This window comes from Amia ocellicauda, chromosome 23 (genome assembly GCF_036373705.1).
Source record: "Amia ocellicauda isolate fAmiCal2 chromosome 23, fAmiCal2.hap1, whole genome shotgun sequence".
Taxonomy (NCBI): Eukaryota; Metazoa; Chordata; class Actinopteri; order Amiiformes; family Amiidae; genus Amia; species Amia ocellicauda.
This window is the reverse complement of record NC_089872.1, coordinates 13,353,424-13,370,556: the sequence shown is the minus strand read 5'-3', so window position 1 is coordinate 13,370,556 and position 17,133 is coordinate 13,353,424. Positions and strand designations below refer to the sequence as shown.

General features: G+C 40.9%; 1 protein-coding gene across 3 annotated transcripts in view; it reads right to left on the bottom strand.

Moving 5' to 3' along the window:
- The window catches only part of usp34 (ubiquitin specific peptidase 34), a 44,990-nt gene that overhangs the window by 13,969 nt on the left and 13,888 nt on the right, over window positions 1-17,133 (bottom strand). For 2 of the 3 annotated variants that reach the window (XM_066697048.1, XM_066697049.1), the window contains exons 9-45: window positions 16,723-16,804; window positions 16,479-16,571; window positions 16,265-16,390; window positions 15,034-15,163; window positions 14,504-14,634; window positions 13,649-14,322; window positions 13,255-13,469; window positions 12,756-12,871; window positions 11,965-12,092; window positions 11,583-11,672; window positions 11,240-11,335; window positions 10,779-10,861; window positions 9,508-9,662; window positions 9,250-9,363; window positions 8,987-9,086; window positions 8,642-8,674; window positions 8,344-8,503; window positions 7,904-8,030; window positions 7,269-7,416; window positions 7,056-7,156; window positions 6,405-6,614; window positions 5,948-6,073; window positions 5,104-5,226; window positions 4,908-4,991; window positions 4,216-4,302; window positions 3,863-4,063; window positions 3,680-3,762; window positions 3,401-3,441; window positions 3,043-3,167; window positions 2,239-2,391; window positions 1,796-1,900; window positions 1,580-1,635; window positions 1,353-1,473; window positions 1,065-1,248; window positions 646-809; window positions 301-366; window positions 67-213 (exon numbers count right to left, since the gene is read on the bottom strand). In XM_066697048.1, the coding sequence (XP_066553145.1) occupies window positions 67-213; window positions 301-366; window positions 646-809; window positions 1,065-1,248; window positions 1,353-1,473; window positions 1,580-1,635; window positions 1,796-1,900; window positions 2,239-2,391; window positions 3,043-3,167; window positions 3,401-3,441; window positions 3,680-3,762; window positions 3,863-4,063; window positions 4,216-4,302; window positions 4,908-4,991; window positions 5,104-5,226; window positions 5,948-6,073; window positions 6,405-6,614; window positions 7,056-7,156; window positions 7,269-7,416; window positions 7,904-8,030; window positions 8,344-8,503; window positions 8,642-8,674; window positions 8,987-9,086; window positions 9,250-9,363; window positions 9,508-9,662; window positions 10,779-10,861; window positions 11,240-11,335; window positions 11,583-11,672; window positions 11,965-12,092; window positions 12,756-12,871; window positions 13,255-13,469; window positions 13,649-14,322; window positions 14,504-14,634; window positions 15,034-15,163; window positions 16,265-16,390; window positions 16,479-16,571; window positions 16,723-16,804 (4,978 nt within the window). The remainder of the gene's footprint in view (window positions 1-66; window positions 214-300; window positions 367-645; window positions 810-1,064; window positions 1,249-1,352; window positions 1,474-1,579; window positions 1,636-1,795; window positions 1,901-2,238; window positions 2,392-3,042; window positions 3,168-3,400; window positions 3,442-3,679; window positions 3,763-3,862; window positions 4,064-4,215; window positions 4,303-4,907; window positions 4,992-5,103; window positions 5,227-5,947; window positions 6,074-6,404; window positions 6,615-7,055; window positions 7,157-7,268; window positions 7,417-7,903; window positions 8,031-8,343; window positions 8,504-8,641; window positions 8,675-8,986; window positions 9,087-9,249; window positions 9,364-9,507; window positions 9,663-10,778; window positions 10,862-11,239; window positions 11,336-11,582; window positions 11,673-11,964; window positions 12,093-12,755; window positions 12,872-13,254; window positions 13,470-13,648; window positions 14,323-14,503; window positions 14,635-15,033; window positions 15,164-16,264; window positions 16,391-16,478; window positions 16,572-16,722; window positions 16,805-17,133) is intronic. The other variant, XM_066697050.1, reaches the window with a different exon arrangement.

Genomic DNA, 17,133 nt, shown 5'->3' with positions numbered 1-17,133 from the left:
AACTAGGATGACTTATCTGAACAGACACCGTTAATGGTCCCCATGGCTGGAAGAGCCGTGACTCACAAGATCTGGAGACATCTCCTCAATCTTGGTGATGAGGTCAGTGAAGAACTCAGTCATGTCCTTCTGCTCTCCAGTATTGAGGGGCTGCTTGTCCATGGTGTAGGTTTTGCAGAACGGCCTTGGATTGTACGCCTTCCTTTCACTCTCCTACAAAATAAAAATAAACACTTCAGAGACCAACCTCCAATCTGCAGCAAACCCAATCAGACCCTGTCCCGGACACAGAACACCTACCATGAGATACGTAAACATCTTCTGCAGCTCCAGCAGTGTTGTCTTGTGCTTTATCTCCTCTGCATACTGAGAAAAACAACAAACAAACAATTAGATAAGACATGCAATACAACTGGTGATTATACCAATATGGTAAAGATGACACTATCAGAAGGAATCATTTAAGAAATTATTTCAATCTATCAATACTAAAACCAACAGCCATAAATAACTTTAACATTAACAACACAGTATGCTGCATCATACTGTTGTAATTGAAGCTTAAATTTGGATTACAACTGATTCGAAATAGATAAAAAGCATCTCAGTCAGTGGCAGAATGAAGGAGTGTTTGGCGGATGTTACCTTGGCTGTAAAGATGGCTTGTCTGGCCTCAGGGATCATATACAGCTGCTGGATGGTAGAAGCCAGGTAACACGTGGCCCCTAGGTTTGTCAGCCCCACAAATCTGCACTCTGCTCTGACGTCATCATGGGGCCAGTAATCCCACTTATAAGGTGCATGAGATGCTGAAAAGTAGAAAAAATGAGAATGGGAACCAACTTAAAGAGAGTGCTCGATATAGTGAGATCATTTAGATCTTAATTGGGTATACATCAGTCAAGAACTAAGTATCTTCAGAATTCCTTAATGGCCTTGTTAATTTAATTTACAATTAAAGATTAGAATGTGTATTCTATTACCAGAAGAAAGAGCATTATAGGTGACTCTACATTGACAACAACAACAACAACAAAAAGATACAAACATGTTGCATTGCTTACTTTGCATGTGCTGTGCCATAACCCAGTTGTGTAAGAGTCTGTAGTTTTCTACCGATCCCTTGACCATTTCAACCAACAGGTCATAGGCCGCCGCCCGGGCAGAGTGAGACTTGCACTTGGGCTGCTGTCGGTCCTTCAGGCTGGGCAGCATGAACAGTAGATTGTAAACATCCCTCAGGAATTCCTGCAGGAAACACTTCCTTTAAATAAAGAATGGCTTTGCGACCAGCAGTTTATTTTACGAATATGGAAGACTGGTGATCTGATAAAGCAGCAGCAAACAGTTACCTGTCCTTCACGAGAGAACTTGAAAGGGGGCTTGTGCTTGACCACACTGGTGGCCAGTCTCAGAAGACCCGTCAGTCCATCATCTTCTATATTGCCATCCTGCTGATCGAGAATCTCCCTGCTGAGGGGGAAAACAAAAAACATTTCCACAAGCATCATGGGAATTAGCTCCGGATAAAATCACAGATCAGCTGAACACCATTCAACGTTTGATATGCAAGACTAACCTCCGAATGCAATCAGCAAGGTGTCGTGCCAGGGCATCCAGATCCAGTAAGGTGGTCTAAGATACAAATAAACAGTCTCAGTGCCCTCCCGTTTGTACACAGAGGATTAATTCCCTGCATGACCTTCCAAGTAGTGGATTAGAAGTGGACTTTCAATTGTAAAGTCATTGACGAACAAAACAAACAGAGCAAAAATAACCAAGCTAAAAAAAATACCTGGCTGGCATCCTTCACATGAATATTGTCAATCAGCTTGCACAGCAGCCAGAAATACTCTTTGCATCCCGTTCGCAGTACTGGCTCTTCCTCGTAATCCTCCACCTGTTGACAATAAATTCCACATGTGGTGATCTCACCTTCTAAAAATAATGTGGGAGACTCCAGTGCAGCCCACTATAATACAGAGCAGGTTTGTGTCAAATACAGCGACAGTGAATGCTGCCAATTCCCCAGGCCTCAGGCAGGACATCTCACACTGTGATAGTTGGCGTTGAGATAAACTCCAAATTTAACTATCTTTACATGTCTGAATTGTTAGGATAATCATACAACATGGTACAACATGCCAGAAGAAAACAAAATAAACAAATGTTTTAGGAAAAATCAAATGTACTTTCTGAGAATTAAAAAAGCAATGGGTGTCTTTCAGCATGACATACCCTCATTGGCTTAAGGGCTTGTGCATCAGGGAGAAACTTCAACAGCGTCGAAGCCGCCAGAAGCAAAAAGGATCTGTTAATGGACTCTCCTCCTTCCAGTCCAGAAAGAGACAGCTTATACAGTCCATTACAGGCTTCGTGTCGTACAGCAGTCTAAAAAAAATGTTTAAATCAAAAAAACATTAAACACTGTTGGACAAACAAAGTTATGCTGTTAGTTTTAAAAAGCATGCACAATACGGTTAATTTAGATGCTTCAGGAGATCCATGTATTTGACTGAAAAAAGGTCAATTGAAAACGATGTCAGAAGTACCAAGAACTCAGTATGAATATATAAAATATGCAAAGAAAGCTGCCTGCAGAGAAAGACCAAATCTTCTAGGCCAGTTTTAATCAGGTTAAAAGCTTCAGTACTAAACCTATTAGGTTTCCTCAGTATGTTAAGCCAACCCCCACACCACCCCCTGGTTCTGACGCCGTGGACAGTCAGTGTAGCAACAGTATCATGAACTCCTGGTACAAGCACTGACTGCACTGCCTAATGATTTATGAAGGCCCTCAGCTTATCATTTGTTCTCAGAAGATCTGAGGGTTGGCAAGCAAAATGGAAAGGACAGCCGATTTGTTGTTAAAAAAAAAGAAAAAAAGATGAGAGAGAGAACAGTAAGAAAACATCTTTGCTCATTTTGGAACAGCTGTTTACATACAGCACAAAACCAAAACGGTTCAGGACAGGAAAAAATAAAAAACCCACACAAATAAAAAAATTAAATTAAATCAACATCTGTTCCTAATATACCCACCTCGGGAACAAGGAGAGTGAGCTTCTTTAGCCAGTCGTGGAGATGTTCACTGTCTGCCAGGCTCGACTTCACTACTGAGCAGCAGTGCGCCCAGCTGACCAGGAGCCACATGGAGTAGTGTGTGACTGCAAAACAAAGCGTCAGAGTCACACCTGCATTTAAAACTAACAAATAATTAAGTCTCCCCTGTTAAATAGTCTGTAAGGCACATTAAGTAATTGGCTAAGATAAACGATAAACAATGGTAAAATGTAACAAAACACAAATTCATTATTCAGTCTATGAGCAACTGATTGTAAGCAATACAAAAAGTGTAACATTGTAACCTGAAGCAAGATTTCACAGCCTGTACACTTACCCTCGTGACGTGATCGATGGTCAGACTGCGCTTTCAGCACCCTTGGGAAACAAGAAGTTTTTCACTGTAGTTGCACTACACACGTTAATCACATTAAACATCTGCTCAATGTGTGTATTTTCACCCTCATTTACTTGATTGAAGTAAATTTCTACTTATTTTTAAGTAATAAACCTTCACACACTACTGCCAGTTCACTTTCTTATGATTATTTATATATTCTGTACAATTTTAAAGATTCTTCCCATATCAAAGCAACCAGAAATTCTCTCTCCTTACCTGTGACCAAGGTTGTCATAAGTATAGGCCACATTTATTAACCGGTGGATTAAGTTGGTCCCTTGGACAAGGCCTAGAAAAACCTGAGGGGAAAAATTGTAAAAATTAAAAGCTCTCAATAAAAACTTTAAAATCGAAGCAAGCAGAAAGGTGCAGTAAAGACATGAAAAATAAATGCTGTACCTCTGTTAGTCGTGGTATGTGGAGTCCCTTCCCATGGTCCCCAGCTCCTTTTCGGGATTTCCCTGGCCACGCCCTCTTGCGTTGGTTTTCCGTCACCCCTGACCAGGCAAACACATCGTGATAGGCCAAGTCCAAGTCTGCAGGGTCCACCGCAAATTGGCAGATCAGCTTCAGAAGGCAAGCAAGGCAGTCCAGCAGCCACTGCACACAGACAATCATTGGATAATTAAGCCAAGCTGTAGCGCCAACGGTTAAGTCTCTATTGTTAACGGAATATTTCTAATTCTTCATTATTCGTGACTTAATATTGAGACACAAATGGAACACTTCAACCACTGACAATCAACACATACCACCGTCCACGACTCTTGATCTTTAGGCTCCAGGATCGCAGAATTAAAAATCTCCAGCAGGAGCTGAAGTCCTCCCGAGGAAACAAACTAGCGAGAAATAAGAAATATACAACAAAGAAAATGTAAATGTGATGTTCATTACAGAGCATGACTAGTAGTAAAATCATTATAACTAAAAAACACAAAGGTTAGCCTTGAAGCAATTGTTTGAGTAAACATTTCCCTTGAACTGAATGAATTGAAACTAAAAACACTTTTCCACTGAGAGCATTACCATCCCTATTCACAATAGTGATAGTGATCTGTATACTAGAGGCCTTGTGCTTTATGTGCAACTCATGGCCTCAGGCATTTCTTGTTTGGCAGGAAGCCTGTGAGATCTCAGATTTATAAGCATCATATTAATTTCACTTAGTGCCAATTTAAGTTTTCAAGCCTTTTAACTATTTCAATCTGCATACTTAATGCTACATGCTTCTTCCATGCAGTCATATTTTATCAAGCTAAGCAGCTGGTTAAGCAAGATGGAGCAGGTCTGCAATGTGAATAGGAGAGAATAGGGGGGAAAACAAACTCAACTTGCACCAGGTTTGACAGAACACAGAAGTTTGACCCTGGCTGATTATTGCAGCACAGAGCTCTCAGACTCTTCCACAATCCTGTAATATGTCGTGGGGATTGGTTTGGCTCACCTTGCAGCTCCAGGAGTTCTTGCTGTTCTCGATCTGGTCCTCACTGGAATCATCAGAATCAGGGTACAAATCGCTGTAACTCCCCTAGGAGGGAACAGACAACATTTACAATCTGCTCTGTATTCAGTGAATGAAAAGGATTATATACACACCACAGATTCTAAAAAAGAAGCACCATTTGTGATCAAGTATTTACCGTGGATTCCCTTCGAATCCGCCTGTTGGGTTTGCCCAGGGCCTCGATGATTTCAAGGGCATAGAGCAGCTTATGTGGACTCTTTATTCTTAACAGATCTTTCCAACAAAGTCCATCACTTCCCTAAAAATTGAAAAAAAGTAAATTTGACAGTTTTTTGACTGCCGTATTTTGAATTGGTATTAGTTTACCAGTACAAACTGCAAGCTTGTATATAAAGGAAGAAGTTTTAAAAAGGGCATTTGTGACATATTTCATATTTCAGTTTCCTTAACTTTCTTTTTAATAATTTGGTAAGGAAACAAGAGTCTCAAGTTATGGAGCTTTCTAAGGAACGTAAAATGAATTGTGACTGGAGTGATGTCACTTTCTATGTTCACTAACCCCCTAATCTGAATCAGTCAAAGACAGCATGGCATGTAGTAATTCAACCCAGTGGCTTAATACTGATTAAAGACAAAGTACTGTGAGTATAAGCCCTAGCAGGGATCAGGTCAGTTCAGGACAAAACTGCATGCATCCAGATTTCGGGCGTCTTGCCCTTGTGTTCTGAGCGGCTGTCCATTTAAATGCTTTTTAAAACCTCTGTAATTATCACAGTTCAGCAGCTATATTCCCCCACTATATCCTGATAATAAATAATCTGCAAATACCCTTCAAACACTTTGTCACACCTTTTGTGTGTTGTGTGCAATTAAATACTCTATTTTAAACCTCATCCGTTATTATAGCGCAGAAAGGAAACACCACTCCTAACCCAGTCCCCTTAACCTCCAGTTTGTGAATGGGCTTCAGAAAGCTCCAGCAGCAGCGAATGAGGTGAGGAGAATGGGAAGTGACTGACCGGCTCCTCGGAGATGTTCTGGAAGGCCTGTAACATGTTGGGACACGTCGGCAGCAGCATGAGCAGCTCCCAAACACGTCTGGACAGGTTTTCTGCGTGGAGGTGCAGCTCCTCACATCTGACACTCTGAAGCGCAAATACAAATCAATAGAGGCGATGCATAATTAAAGAAGCACTGTGAACAGACTGCCAGAGAACAACTCAAACACACAGGCAGGAGGTCTGTGGAACCAGTGCCTCACTGCAGCTTTGTGACATTCTCCCTGACAATGAAACAAAACTATTTTATTGAGCTTGCCTCTCATCTTGAAAACAAATTAATTAATAATAAACACTTAGACGAGATGGAAGACTTAAAATAGGAAATGCCATGCTTTTTCTGGATTTTGCTTTATTTAGTCTGAGTGTGAGAGTGAGTGGGGGGTGTGGTGGAAAGAGTGAGCGAGTGTGGGAGCACCTCGGCATCCTCCATGGAGCGCTCCCCAGTGGGGGGCTTGAAGCAGGCCAGCATCTCCAGCAGGTCAAACAGTGTGGTGAGGTGGGGCTCCTGCAGCAGCAGCAACATGGGGATGTTATCCTTCTGAGGAGGCGGCAGGCAGGAGGCAGGAAGCTGGACCCCCTCGCCCTTCCGCTCTCTCCTCGGAGCCCCCAGGGACACGAATACCATCTGCAAGTAGGACACAGAAACACAGTAAGTATGGACATGGATCCGCAATTACTGCTCCCGATAAAAGCTTGTGTGTATCTTATTTATACACCTATGATTTATTCAGTATTAGAGCAATCGTTATGCTATAGGTAAATAATTCAGGCACTGAACCACAGCGACAGCATATTTAAGAGATGATGGGTTCATTTTGTGTAATTTCAAATGTAAAAGACAATGTAGAAGCCACTGACTGTCAGACTCCACATCATCATACAAATGTCTACGCTACAATACACAACTCCAGACCAAGACTTATGGGGCTCTGTAAAACTAAGGTGATAATCTTTGTTTTCCTTAACTGGTGATAATCTTTGTTTTCCTTAACTTAAGCTGAAGGATACACACACTGTTGAACTGCAGCCAAGAGATGAAGGCAAATTAAACCAATTGTGAAGTTACCTGCATGTCTTTAAATCCTAGTTCATGCAGAGTTTTCTCATCATAATCTGTGGTCAACTCATGGCCTGAAGAAATCATTCTAACAGGTCCCATCAAGCCTCCTGGAGTGAAAAAAGAAAAGTCATGATATAATGCCATTTACAGCCTGCATTTTGTCATCTTTAGCATAAGGCATAATAGTATAGTAGCATGGCAGTAGGAATAGAAACGCACCTGGAAAGTCTCCTTGCCGGCTGCTCTGCCCAAATTCCTGGAGCTGGGCCTGCTGGTTCATCTGCTCCTTCTGCAGATTCTCATACCAGTGGGTGACCTCTGCCCTCAGGTCTGCCACCTGATCGCTGGGATACATCTCTATTGTCATCTGCAAAAACAACAGGGATGTAGGTCAGGCTATATGGTCACTGCAGAAAACAAAAGCAGCTCACAGAAACTTGAATATTAGGACACCAGATTATGGATAGTTATAATGATAGTTAAATCATTGGACTTAATGTAATTGAGGGCTTCAGCAGGTGCTCAATGGAGAGAGAGAATAAATATATATAAGCACAGGGATTACTGTATGTATTTTATATATAGTGAAAACAAACAAACAAGATGCTGTGTGTCACAGGCAAAACACTAAGTCCCTTTGTAAAGATGAGCTGAGAGAAAGCAAAGCCCACAGACTGGAAGGGCACGCACTATAATACTTTTACCTCACACATATCCCAAGCTGATCCTACTGTGACATGTACGTGACAGTTGGACGCATGAATTGTATAATGAACCACATCCTCGAACGCTGCTAGCCATGTTTGAAATACCTCCCACATGATGAGGACGCATTCGTTCCTCTCTACAGGTACCTTGTCAGGGAGACCAGCTGGCTGGCACACAATCCTCAGGGGTAACGACTGCTTGTCACTGAGAGCCTTCAAGTGGCTACTGATTCCTGTTCCTTCAATCTGCCACTGTCGCAGATGATAAGCGAACCTGCAAAGCACAACACAGAGAGCTACAGTGCGCTTCCATTTCAGCACTGACATCATTTTATTTCATTGTAACCAACAGTTAATTGATATAGCTGTAAGAGATTCAGTATCCGGTAAGAAAGAACAATTTGACTAATTAAAATGAAAAGATAATGATTAGGAACATATTTATAAACTCTACTTCTGTCTGTAAATATGAAAAAGTGATGAATCTTCACCAGTAACTAAAAATTGTATTCATAAATAATTCTGTCATATCCACTCATAGCACGAAAGGTAAAGAGCCAATTAAATTCACATGTCAGATACCGTACCTTCGGCGGAATGCTTCTAAGTGAGTCTTGAGCATCAGCAGGCCCCTCTCAATGATGGTCAGGCTGGAGTGGGGATCTTTCTCCAGATTTCCAGACGCCATCATCAGACTCTCCATGCACTTGCTGATGAATTCCTGCTCCTTCTCCAGACCCGTTTTTCCTGAAAGAGACATGAATGTTTAGTCACAAGTGAACCTTCTACCAATGTTTATTAATATATCAATATTGTGAGGGCGCAAGAGTTTTACACACTCATCAGCCTGTCTATTCAAGCAAATATTACTGTAAAGAACATTACCTGGAATCTTGGTGGATTTACAGGTCAAGCCAACTGTAACCAAAGAAAACAGATAGGGTAGGGGTCTGAACTACTAATTACACTAATATTGCAGTCTAAAAAAAATATATATATATATATATATATATACACACACACATACACTGTGCTTTAACCATCAGCATAAACCATTCTATTTCTTTATTTTTACCCTAATTAAAAGAAAATAAGCTTATCAATATTGTATTTTACTTCATATATCTGCAATTAAGGGAAAACAATGCAAATCGCTTAATATTTTATGTTTGAAATACAAAGCTGAAAATTAAAGGGAATTATTAAAAGCACAACTTTAGAGATACTTACCATTTATATAATAGGAGTTAATGTACTGTATGGCGGCTCTGCTGACATCAGCTGACTGGGCCCTCAATGCAATGCCCCAGAGTTGGTCCATACCACACAGCTATTGGGAATAAAAAAAATAAAAAAAAACATTTTCATGTGTCAGCATACTTGAGCATGTTAGTATCTCCAGCATTACACTAATGATTACACTTTACTCATGCTTACACATTGACAGTATCAAAAGGTGAAAATGACAGAATTCGATCAAAACTAGGCCTTACCTCACAATTTGAGCCACTGTCGTAAGCACTCGTTGCCAGGCGGGCTAAATTACATAAATGCTGGAACAGGTTGAGACCTGTCATGCTGATGGTTTCAGGTTTTAGCTGTGGCATCTGAAAAGTGACAAAATAACTAAATTTAAACTCATAGAATCCATAACAATTATTTCTAAGCATTAAACCCTAACATTAATACCATAAATGCACACTCAATTATTCACAAGGTACTGCAAAGTTATTCAATTTTAAAGAACTTACCTTCTCTAAAAAAAGGTGTTTGTATGTTTCCATGCCCATTGCATGCTGGTCTTTACTGCGAACCTGGTTAAGGAACCAATGCAAAGCATCATCGTAGCATTCAGAATCTTCCACCAGGCAATGCCACAGAATATCCACCTGCTCCAAGCTCAGCCCTGCAGAGAAAAATCAAGCTCAAGTTTGACATCATAAGATAAAATAATGCTGAAGTCAAACCATTTAGTTCAGTAAAAACACATCTAGTTAAGAAATTAAACTAAAAACTATTAAAACTGAGAACATTTTTCTAAAGTCACTCACTCGTTTTCCTCAATACTTTGTGCAGCACTGCATGAAAATGTAACAAAGCCAAAGGTTATGGTGACCAGCCAGCAACTGACTATTATGCCTATTTTGGACTACTGTTCCTGAAATTATAGGCTAACCCCACCATGAGTGACAAAAAAATGATTCATAAAACTAAACTTTTAATTGAGGGTTTCAAAATGTGAGGATGAAATGCAAAGATGTACTAGGACTGCTTGCCTTTCATTAAGCTCTGAAGGCATACTACAGTACTCTTCCCTAGAATTTTTTTTTTCTATACATTCTGAATACACTACTTACACACCATATTTCCACACATATGAAAGGCAATGGACCTGCCTGTATGTGTCTAAACTTGAGTGTGTTTCTGAAATTCAGACTCATTTGTGACACTTGATACAAGCAATCAGTTCACTATAAGAGCACAGAGGGCTGAAAGAGTTCCTCCTGAAAAGCTCCCACGCAAGGAAGCAAAGACGCAGCTCAAGAGGATCTTATTCCCTCTTCAATAATTAAAAACGAAATCTTTCAATATATGACCTTAAGCGGTCAGGTTACAATCTCATCAGTAAATAATAGATGCTTTGTTTTTGGTCTTTTATCACATCCAGAATAAGTGCCAAGGTACAATCACCGCAGAAAGCAAATCAAAAATGTAATACATTAAAAGTTTAATGGTCTTGACATTTGGTGGCGGGGGGGGAAGGAAAAAGTTTGTAAAATCAAAGGCTTTTCAAATTCAGCCCCTTTACTGGGATACCAGCATGATCACTATGTACAAATAAATACATTTACAAAAGGAAGAAGCAGTGAAATTACAGACTATGTGGAGAGAGAGTCCACAACAACAACAAAAAACATTGTCTGCTAGATGTCACCTGATGTCTTTAGATTTTTTTCCCATGAATGAGGACAAACACTGACTTGAACGCTACGTTCTCAAATAATTGTATAGTAATACATACTGAAGTGGTCTGGTGAGCCAAGCGTAGAGAACACACAGGTGAGAAACTGCAATCGCACTTGGACTTCGGCACTGTGGCCATACCTGCAATCACAAAGAGGTGGACAACTTTTTACAGAAGAAGCATCAGTTAAGACATCTTAATTTAAATCTTGACTTGTAACAACAGTTTCTCAAAGCAGCATTCTTCCACTTTAGTATAGAACGGTGTAGCTGGGGCCAGATTTCTGTTCACATTTTTACAGGATACGTTTAGTAGAAGAAAGACATCACAACATCACTTAATGACTCCCAACTACTCGTAATGGGGCAGCAATGAAGTGCACAATTACTCAGAAACAGGAAAGGAATGCCGTCCATTAACCAATAAAATTCTGTGGAGAAACTATTGTAAAATCAGCTTTAAAGATCACGTGGAAACACTTTATTGCGGGTGGCTTCCGATACTAAAAGCGGACTTACAGAGCAAACTTGTGTCGCTGCTCCCGGACTTCCTGAATGTAGTGTAGCAGGTTTTCAAAGAAAAGCTTCATCATGTGCAGCTCTTTCTCAGCCCACCTGGAAATGGTGGGGAAGGAGTGAGCAGACAGTGTCCACATGAACCAAGGTCACATGCTTTCATATGTATAAAGAAATAGGTTTTAAGTAGGCGAACAACTCTACGACCTTAACCATGCTCTTGAATGGAGAGTTCACAGCAGGCTAATCATATTCTGCATTTATGACCTTCAACAACTGCTCAATGCATGACACTCCAGTGGATGTACACTGACGCTGAATCTCAGGGATAAGGTGATCGACTTACATGGTGATCCAGTGGGTGTCATAGCTGCTGCCAAACTGCTGAAATGTACCAAAGAGTTTAGGAAGTAGACGCAGAGACACAACAACCGACCTACAAAAAATAAAAATAAACAGTGAGTCTGTGTTAATCCACCTCAAAATGCTATTAGACCTCACAATAAGCTACTGTTTGGGAGTCCACAAAATAAATTTCACCCTACAGGGGTAACACTACAATCTATATAATCAATGATTATCAAGGAGTATTCATTCCAACTAGGAGAGGGTGCACTTCATAACCAAAATATTAATTTACAACAGAAACCCCCCAAGAAGAAGAAAAGGAATAGGAAGGTGGAAGCATGTTTAACTTTTTTTAGACATTGAAAAGAGTTGCTACTCACCGGTGGTTGGCCAAGTTTTCCAAGCAGCCTTCGATGAACCTCATGCGAATCTGTCTGTCAGTGAACCAGCACACCAGAGAGCACAGCAGTTTCTCCGCCTCATTAATCAGGCCCTCGGATAAGTGAATCTGTACGGCACAGAAGCACAGAGCGATGCTCACTGCTACAGCACTGATTCATTTGAAATGCTACCTACACTTAGTGTAAAGGAACAGACATGATAATTAACAATTATCCTCCTCATCCTCCTGGCACATTGCCAAAACTGAAAAACAGTCGGTTCAACGTTTTGGGACATTAGAAGGTTAGTATCCTAGCTGTCCACAAATTAGTCAACTGAACAAGATCAAAGGTGACCTTCATGTACAACTGAGATGTACTGTAACAATATCTATAATCTCACAAAGCTTTAGAAAAAGTCTGGGATGTGCAAGATTAACCTCCATAGTACACAGCTGCCTTAGTATGTAACTGGCAGAAAATAAACAAAGCAGTTTCACCTGACAGCTTATCTCAAACAGATGTAGAGTATTGTTTTGGGATCTGGATTTGTAAAAGGGGGTCAATGGTTCAAATCCCAGGTGAGAAACTGTGATCGATAAATTGTTGATTGATAAAAACCCAGCTCTATATAAGGTGAGCTATAAGTTGTTGTGGATAAAAGCATCAGCTAAATAAAAATGATGATTTTAAGTATATTAACATCAAATGGAGGGGACCCTCTTTGTATCAAGTTTATCACAGTATTTGGAGGTACTATGACAGTCTGGCTGTACAAAAACAATACTCACTGCATCCTCATCTTGAACCAAGTCCCATAAAAGAGTGTTCCCCTTCTTACAGACATTGTCCAAGTTGATGTCAGTGACTGCATTACCAGAGTACTGATGCTTGTGAACTGCAGGTCCTGTTGAGTGAAAGCACACATGACATGTATCCCAATACCGAGAACTTTTATAACCTGTTTTTTCCTTTCCAAGCCCTCATCATATGGTAGGATGGAGTTTAATCACTATTCCGCATGCTAAAACTCTGACCATAACACTTGGCATCTAAATATTTTAATTATTTAAAATACAGAAAAAAAAAAGCATAGAAGTTTTAAGGATTTCAAGAATTTGTTTAGGCTTGAAACAAATTACCACATCACAAGTTGCAGCCCACAGGGTCTTAAGAGGTCTTAGCATTTTTTGCCTTTGCATTTAATCATCATAAATTTAAAAACGAAAAGGGACAAGCCATGTGCATCAGGGGTTTGAAGAGAACCATGCAAAAGGAATGCATCCTTGCCTTGAGTGAGGTGCTCGTGGTAGATGGAGGCTAAGTTTGGCAGGTGCTGTTGGAGGTGTGAGGTGAGCTCGGCATGGGAGTTGATCTGCACCAGCTCTTCCTCGCAGCCGGACTCCTCGCCGTCAAAATCAGCCATGTTCTTCTCAGACTTCGCGCTGACCTGGGAACTGCTGCAACTCACATCATCTGCACTTAGCATGTCCTCCACCATATGCCTGCACATTAAAATCACATATAAAAACACATACACCTGAATTGGTCAAGCTTAAAGAAATTGATCAGTGACTAAAAGTACATGGGCAGGAGGGAACTACCAACAAATGGCATCTCTAGTGGTTGCTGTTGGTCTATAAACTATTCCCCCATGGTGAAGGGTGACAGAACAGACATGTACCCCTCGTGGTGGTGGTGGTGGTGGTGATGGTGGTGGTGGTGGTGGTGATGGTGGTGCTGGGGCCCAATGAAACGCCTGCAGTTGAACAGCTCACTGCCGATGGCCTCTCCCAGGAAGTCTCCCGTTCTCGTGAGGCAGGGATCTTGGGGGCCCTGCGACATTTGTGCGGGGCCCATCTCCCCCTGCATGTCATGATCCTGGTCCTCCGGGTGTGTGGAGCAGGCATCCAGGATCCTCATGCGGCTGTCCACGGAGGACACTGCCTCGGGGTTGAAGGGGAGATCCTTGACTGTCCCGCTGCTGCTGCCCGGCCGCTCCGCAGGGCCCGGAGCCTCCCCCAGACCGATGCCAGCCTGCGACTCGGACTTCCTCTTCCGCAGCTCAGGGTTCCTGACCTCCTTCTGAGGACTGCAGCCCCTCTCTGCCGCCCCCGTGTCCTCCTCCTCCTCCTCGTCTTCCTCCTCCTCCTCCTCCTCCTCATCCTCCTTCAGGGCCTCACTGTCAGCCATGTCCTCCGAATGAACCTCACTGCCGGGGCTCCCAGCCGACTGGCTGGCGTGACTGGAGTTCACCTCATTGCTGGAGCCGTCGCTGCGCCCACTGCTGCTGCCAGGCCCACTGCTGGCATCTTCTCCGCTGTTTGCCGTCTCGTCAGAGCTGCCCTGCATTGACTCCTAGTTAGGGAAAGGAGGGGGAAGGACAGGAGAATGTAATTACCAGTATTGGCTGTCAAAAAAAAGGAAGGTCTGTTAATTGACCACCTCTGAACTTTGGCAAGATTTGGAAGCTATCAAAATCAAATGACAGTGCTATGCCAAAGATCCCACCAGTTTAGTTTGCAAAACCCCAAAGTACCTCTGTGTCCGAGAGCCTCTGCTGCACGCGCTTTGAGCTGTTCATGATCTGCTCATCCATCTCAATGTCACTGCCTCCGCTGTGATGGGTGTCACTGTTGTCGCTACTCTCAGGACTAGCAGCTGGGGAGCCTGGGCACACAAGGAGAGAGAGGTGATTCTCACACTTTTTCACCAGCAGCAAAAAACAACATGCAAGTCAATAACACATTTCAATATCCACATATATTACATTATCACACTGAACCACTGAAGGACAATATGAGCAATCAATTAATTCCTTTATTCTGTCCCACATAAACAAAAAATAATTAAAGCAGGCAGAACACAGCTCTTATCTGTCAGTCCTGTATGAAAGAGCTACAGAAGTGAATGTTAAAAATGTCTAGCTTACTGTTGAATTATGACTGAAAATATGTGGGAGGACTGGGAGATGTATCAAGGCCATAAACTAAACTTCCACAGTGAAGAGAGTATAAATTGTGAAACAGTTAATTATTTTCCAGTGCATGCTTCTGGCTTTGTACTCACCTTTTTTATTTCCCATCGGGAGGTTGGTATTCAGCAGGGAAGCGAAGGAGCTCTGCTTGGACAGCTGAGCTTTAGCAGCCAGAGCGTTATTCCAAAGGGCTTTAATGAGCATTGAAGCCAAGTACAGGGTCTGTCAACACAGGAGACCGCAACAGACCCTGTCAAATCTGTATAGTAATCACCTCGGCCAACAAGACACTTACTGCATGTGACCAGTTGTGTTCACAACCACTCAGATTGGTTTGAAGTTGGAAAAAATAACAAAAGAGACTAAATTCGAATTAATAGCCAACCATCTAAAATCAAATGTGTTGCATGGCACCTATGTACAAACACAGCACACTCGATTATTCGGGCTAATGATGGGGAGGATGGATAATCCAAAAAATAAAAAATTTCCCCAGATTTCTATGCAAAAATAAATTAATATAGGAATAACTTATGATTAATCCTTTAAACTCACAATGCACAGCCTAGATTATCAAAGAAATATCAATCCTGTTTATATTCCACAACCTGCAAATATTATAATTATTATATAATACAAGTATTAGCTTTTACAATCTAGGATGTAGGACTTATGTATATTTCCTATACACTTGTGTAAATTGGAATTTGTAAATTGCATCATTTTTTGAACTGTACTGTATTATTGCACTTTGTAATGCTCTTATATTTTATAAGTCGCCCTGGATAAGGGTGTCTGCTAATAAATAAATAAAAATAATAATAATGAAATTTTATGCATTTCAGAATACGAATCAGCTCCTCGGGTGGCTGCTTCTCATCTGATGACACCGTCAGACACAGCACTGTCACAGTCCTGAAATAACCTCTTCTACTTGATTAGCTGAAAATGTTGTCAGTGGAGCTGCTCCAGACTTTTTGTGTGAATATAAATATATATTGCACCATAATCCAAGTTATAAAAATTGGCAGCTTCTCTTACACACTCGCTCTGCATCCCTCGGTGTTTACAAGGTTATAGGGTATGCTTCTAAAGTGCTACTGCAATGCATATAGTCTCACAAACATTTATTTGCATAGAAGCTGGCATCTATAGAAATAAATCTGAGTAGAAAGATCTTGTTTTATTGTAAAAGGCCATACAAAAACACACTCACAAGCAAAAAGTTATTAGTTTGTCAAAAACCTCAGGTGTGCGAATAATCAGCACACAGATAAATCGAGTACTGTGCACTGCATGGGGAACATCGGGCTCTAAGCTTACCTGCTCAGTGTGGGCACTGGGGTGAAGTGCAGAGACCAGATTAAGAACATGACGTAACGGCACCGGGTCCAGGTTCTTGATCAAGGAAGGAAACAAGTCGTGTATGTACCGACTGCAGTGCTTTAGCTGAACACAAACAAACAAAATGTTTTAGCTGCAAGGCTACCTTTAGGTCAAAATACTTTAAGCACAAAGAACAGGTTTGAAGTATTACCTGAGCTGCAGCCCAAATGCAATCTACATGTTGAGTACTAAGCCTCCCTTCAGCAGCAAGAAAGTTCAGGATAACTTGGCACTGTTTAATGATCTGAAAAAACAAATAAGACATGCCATATATATAATATATAAATATATGTATATAAATTAAGATGGATCAATTATGCATAATTGTGTATAAATATATAAATAAATATTCTCCAGCCATTAATAAATAAAAAACTAAAAGTGTAAAACCTAACCTCAATGTGCAAATTTGGTCCAAAGATATGCTCTACCACATTGTTATTGATGAGCCAATCTGCAAGTTCCTTTGCTATTGACCTGTAATGGACATACATTTTTCATTCCAACAAATTTTATTTTAGTAAAAACAAAAGTATACATATTCATATATTACAAGAAAGTGAAAATTAAAAGGAATACATAAATTCCTTTGATAAAACATATTTGAAAAGCTGTCAGTTTCAGAACATTTTTATAGAACTTGTAAGGTTTTATAATATTCTTGATCACATGACAAAGTGTGATCTTTATTTAGACTAGAGGATATTTAGAAATCTTTGTGATATTTAGTGTTCTGACCAACTGCAATGAATTACATGTTAGTGCAAGATATGCCAACAGATATTAGCAGCTAAACTTTGAGTGAG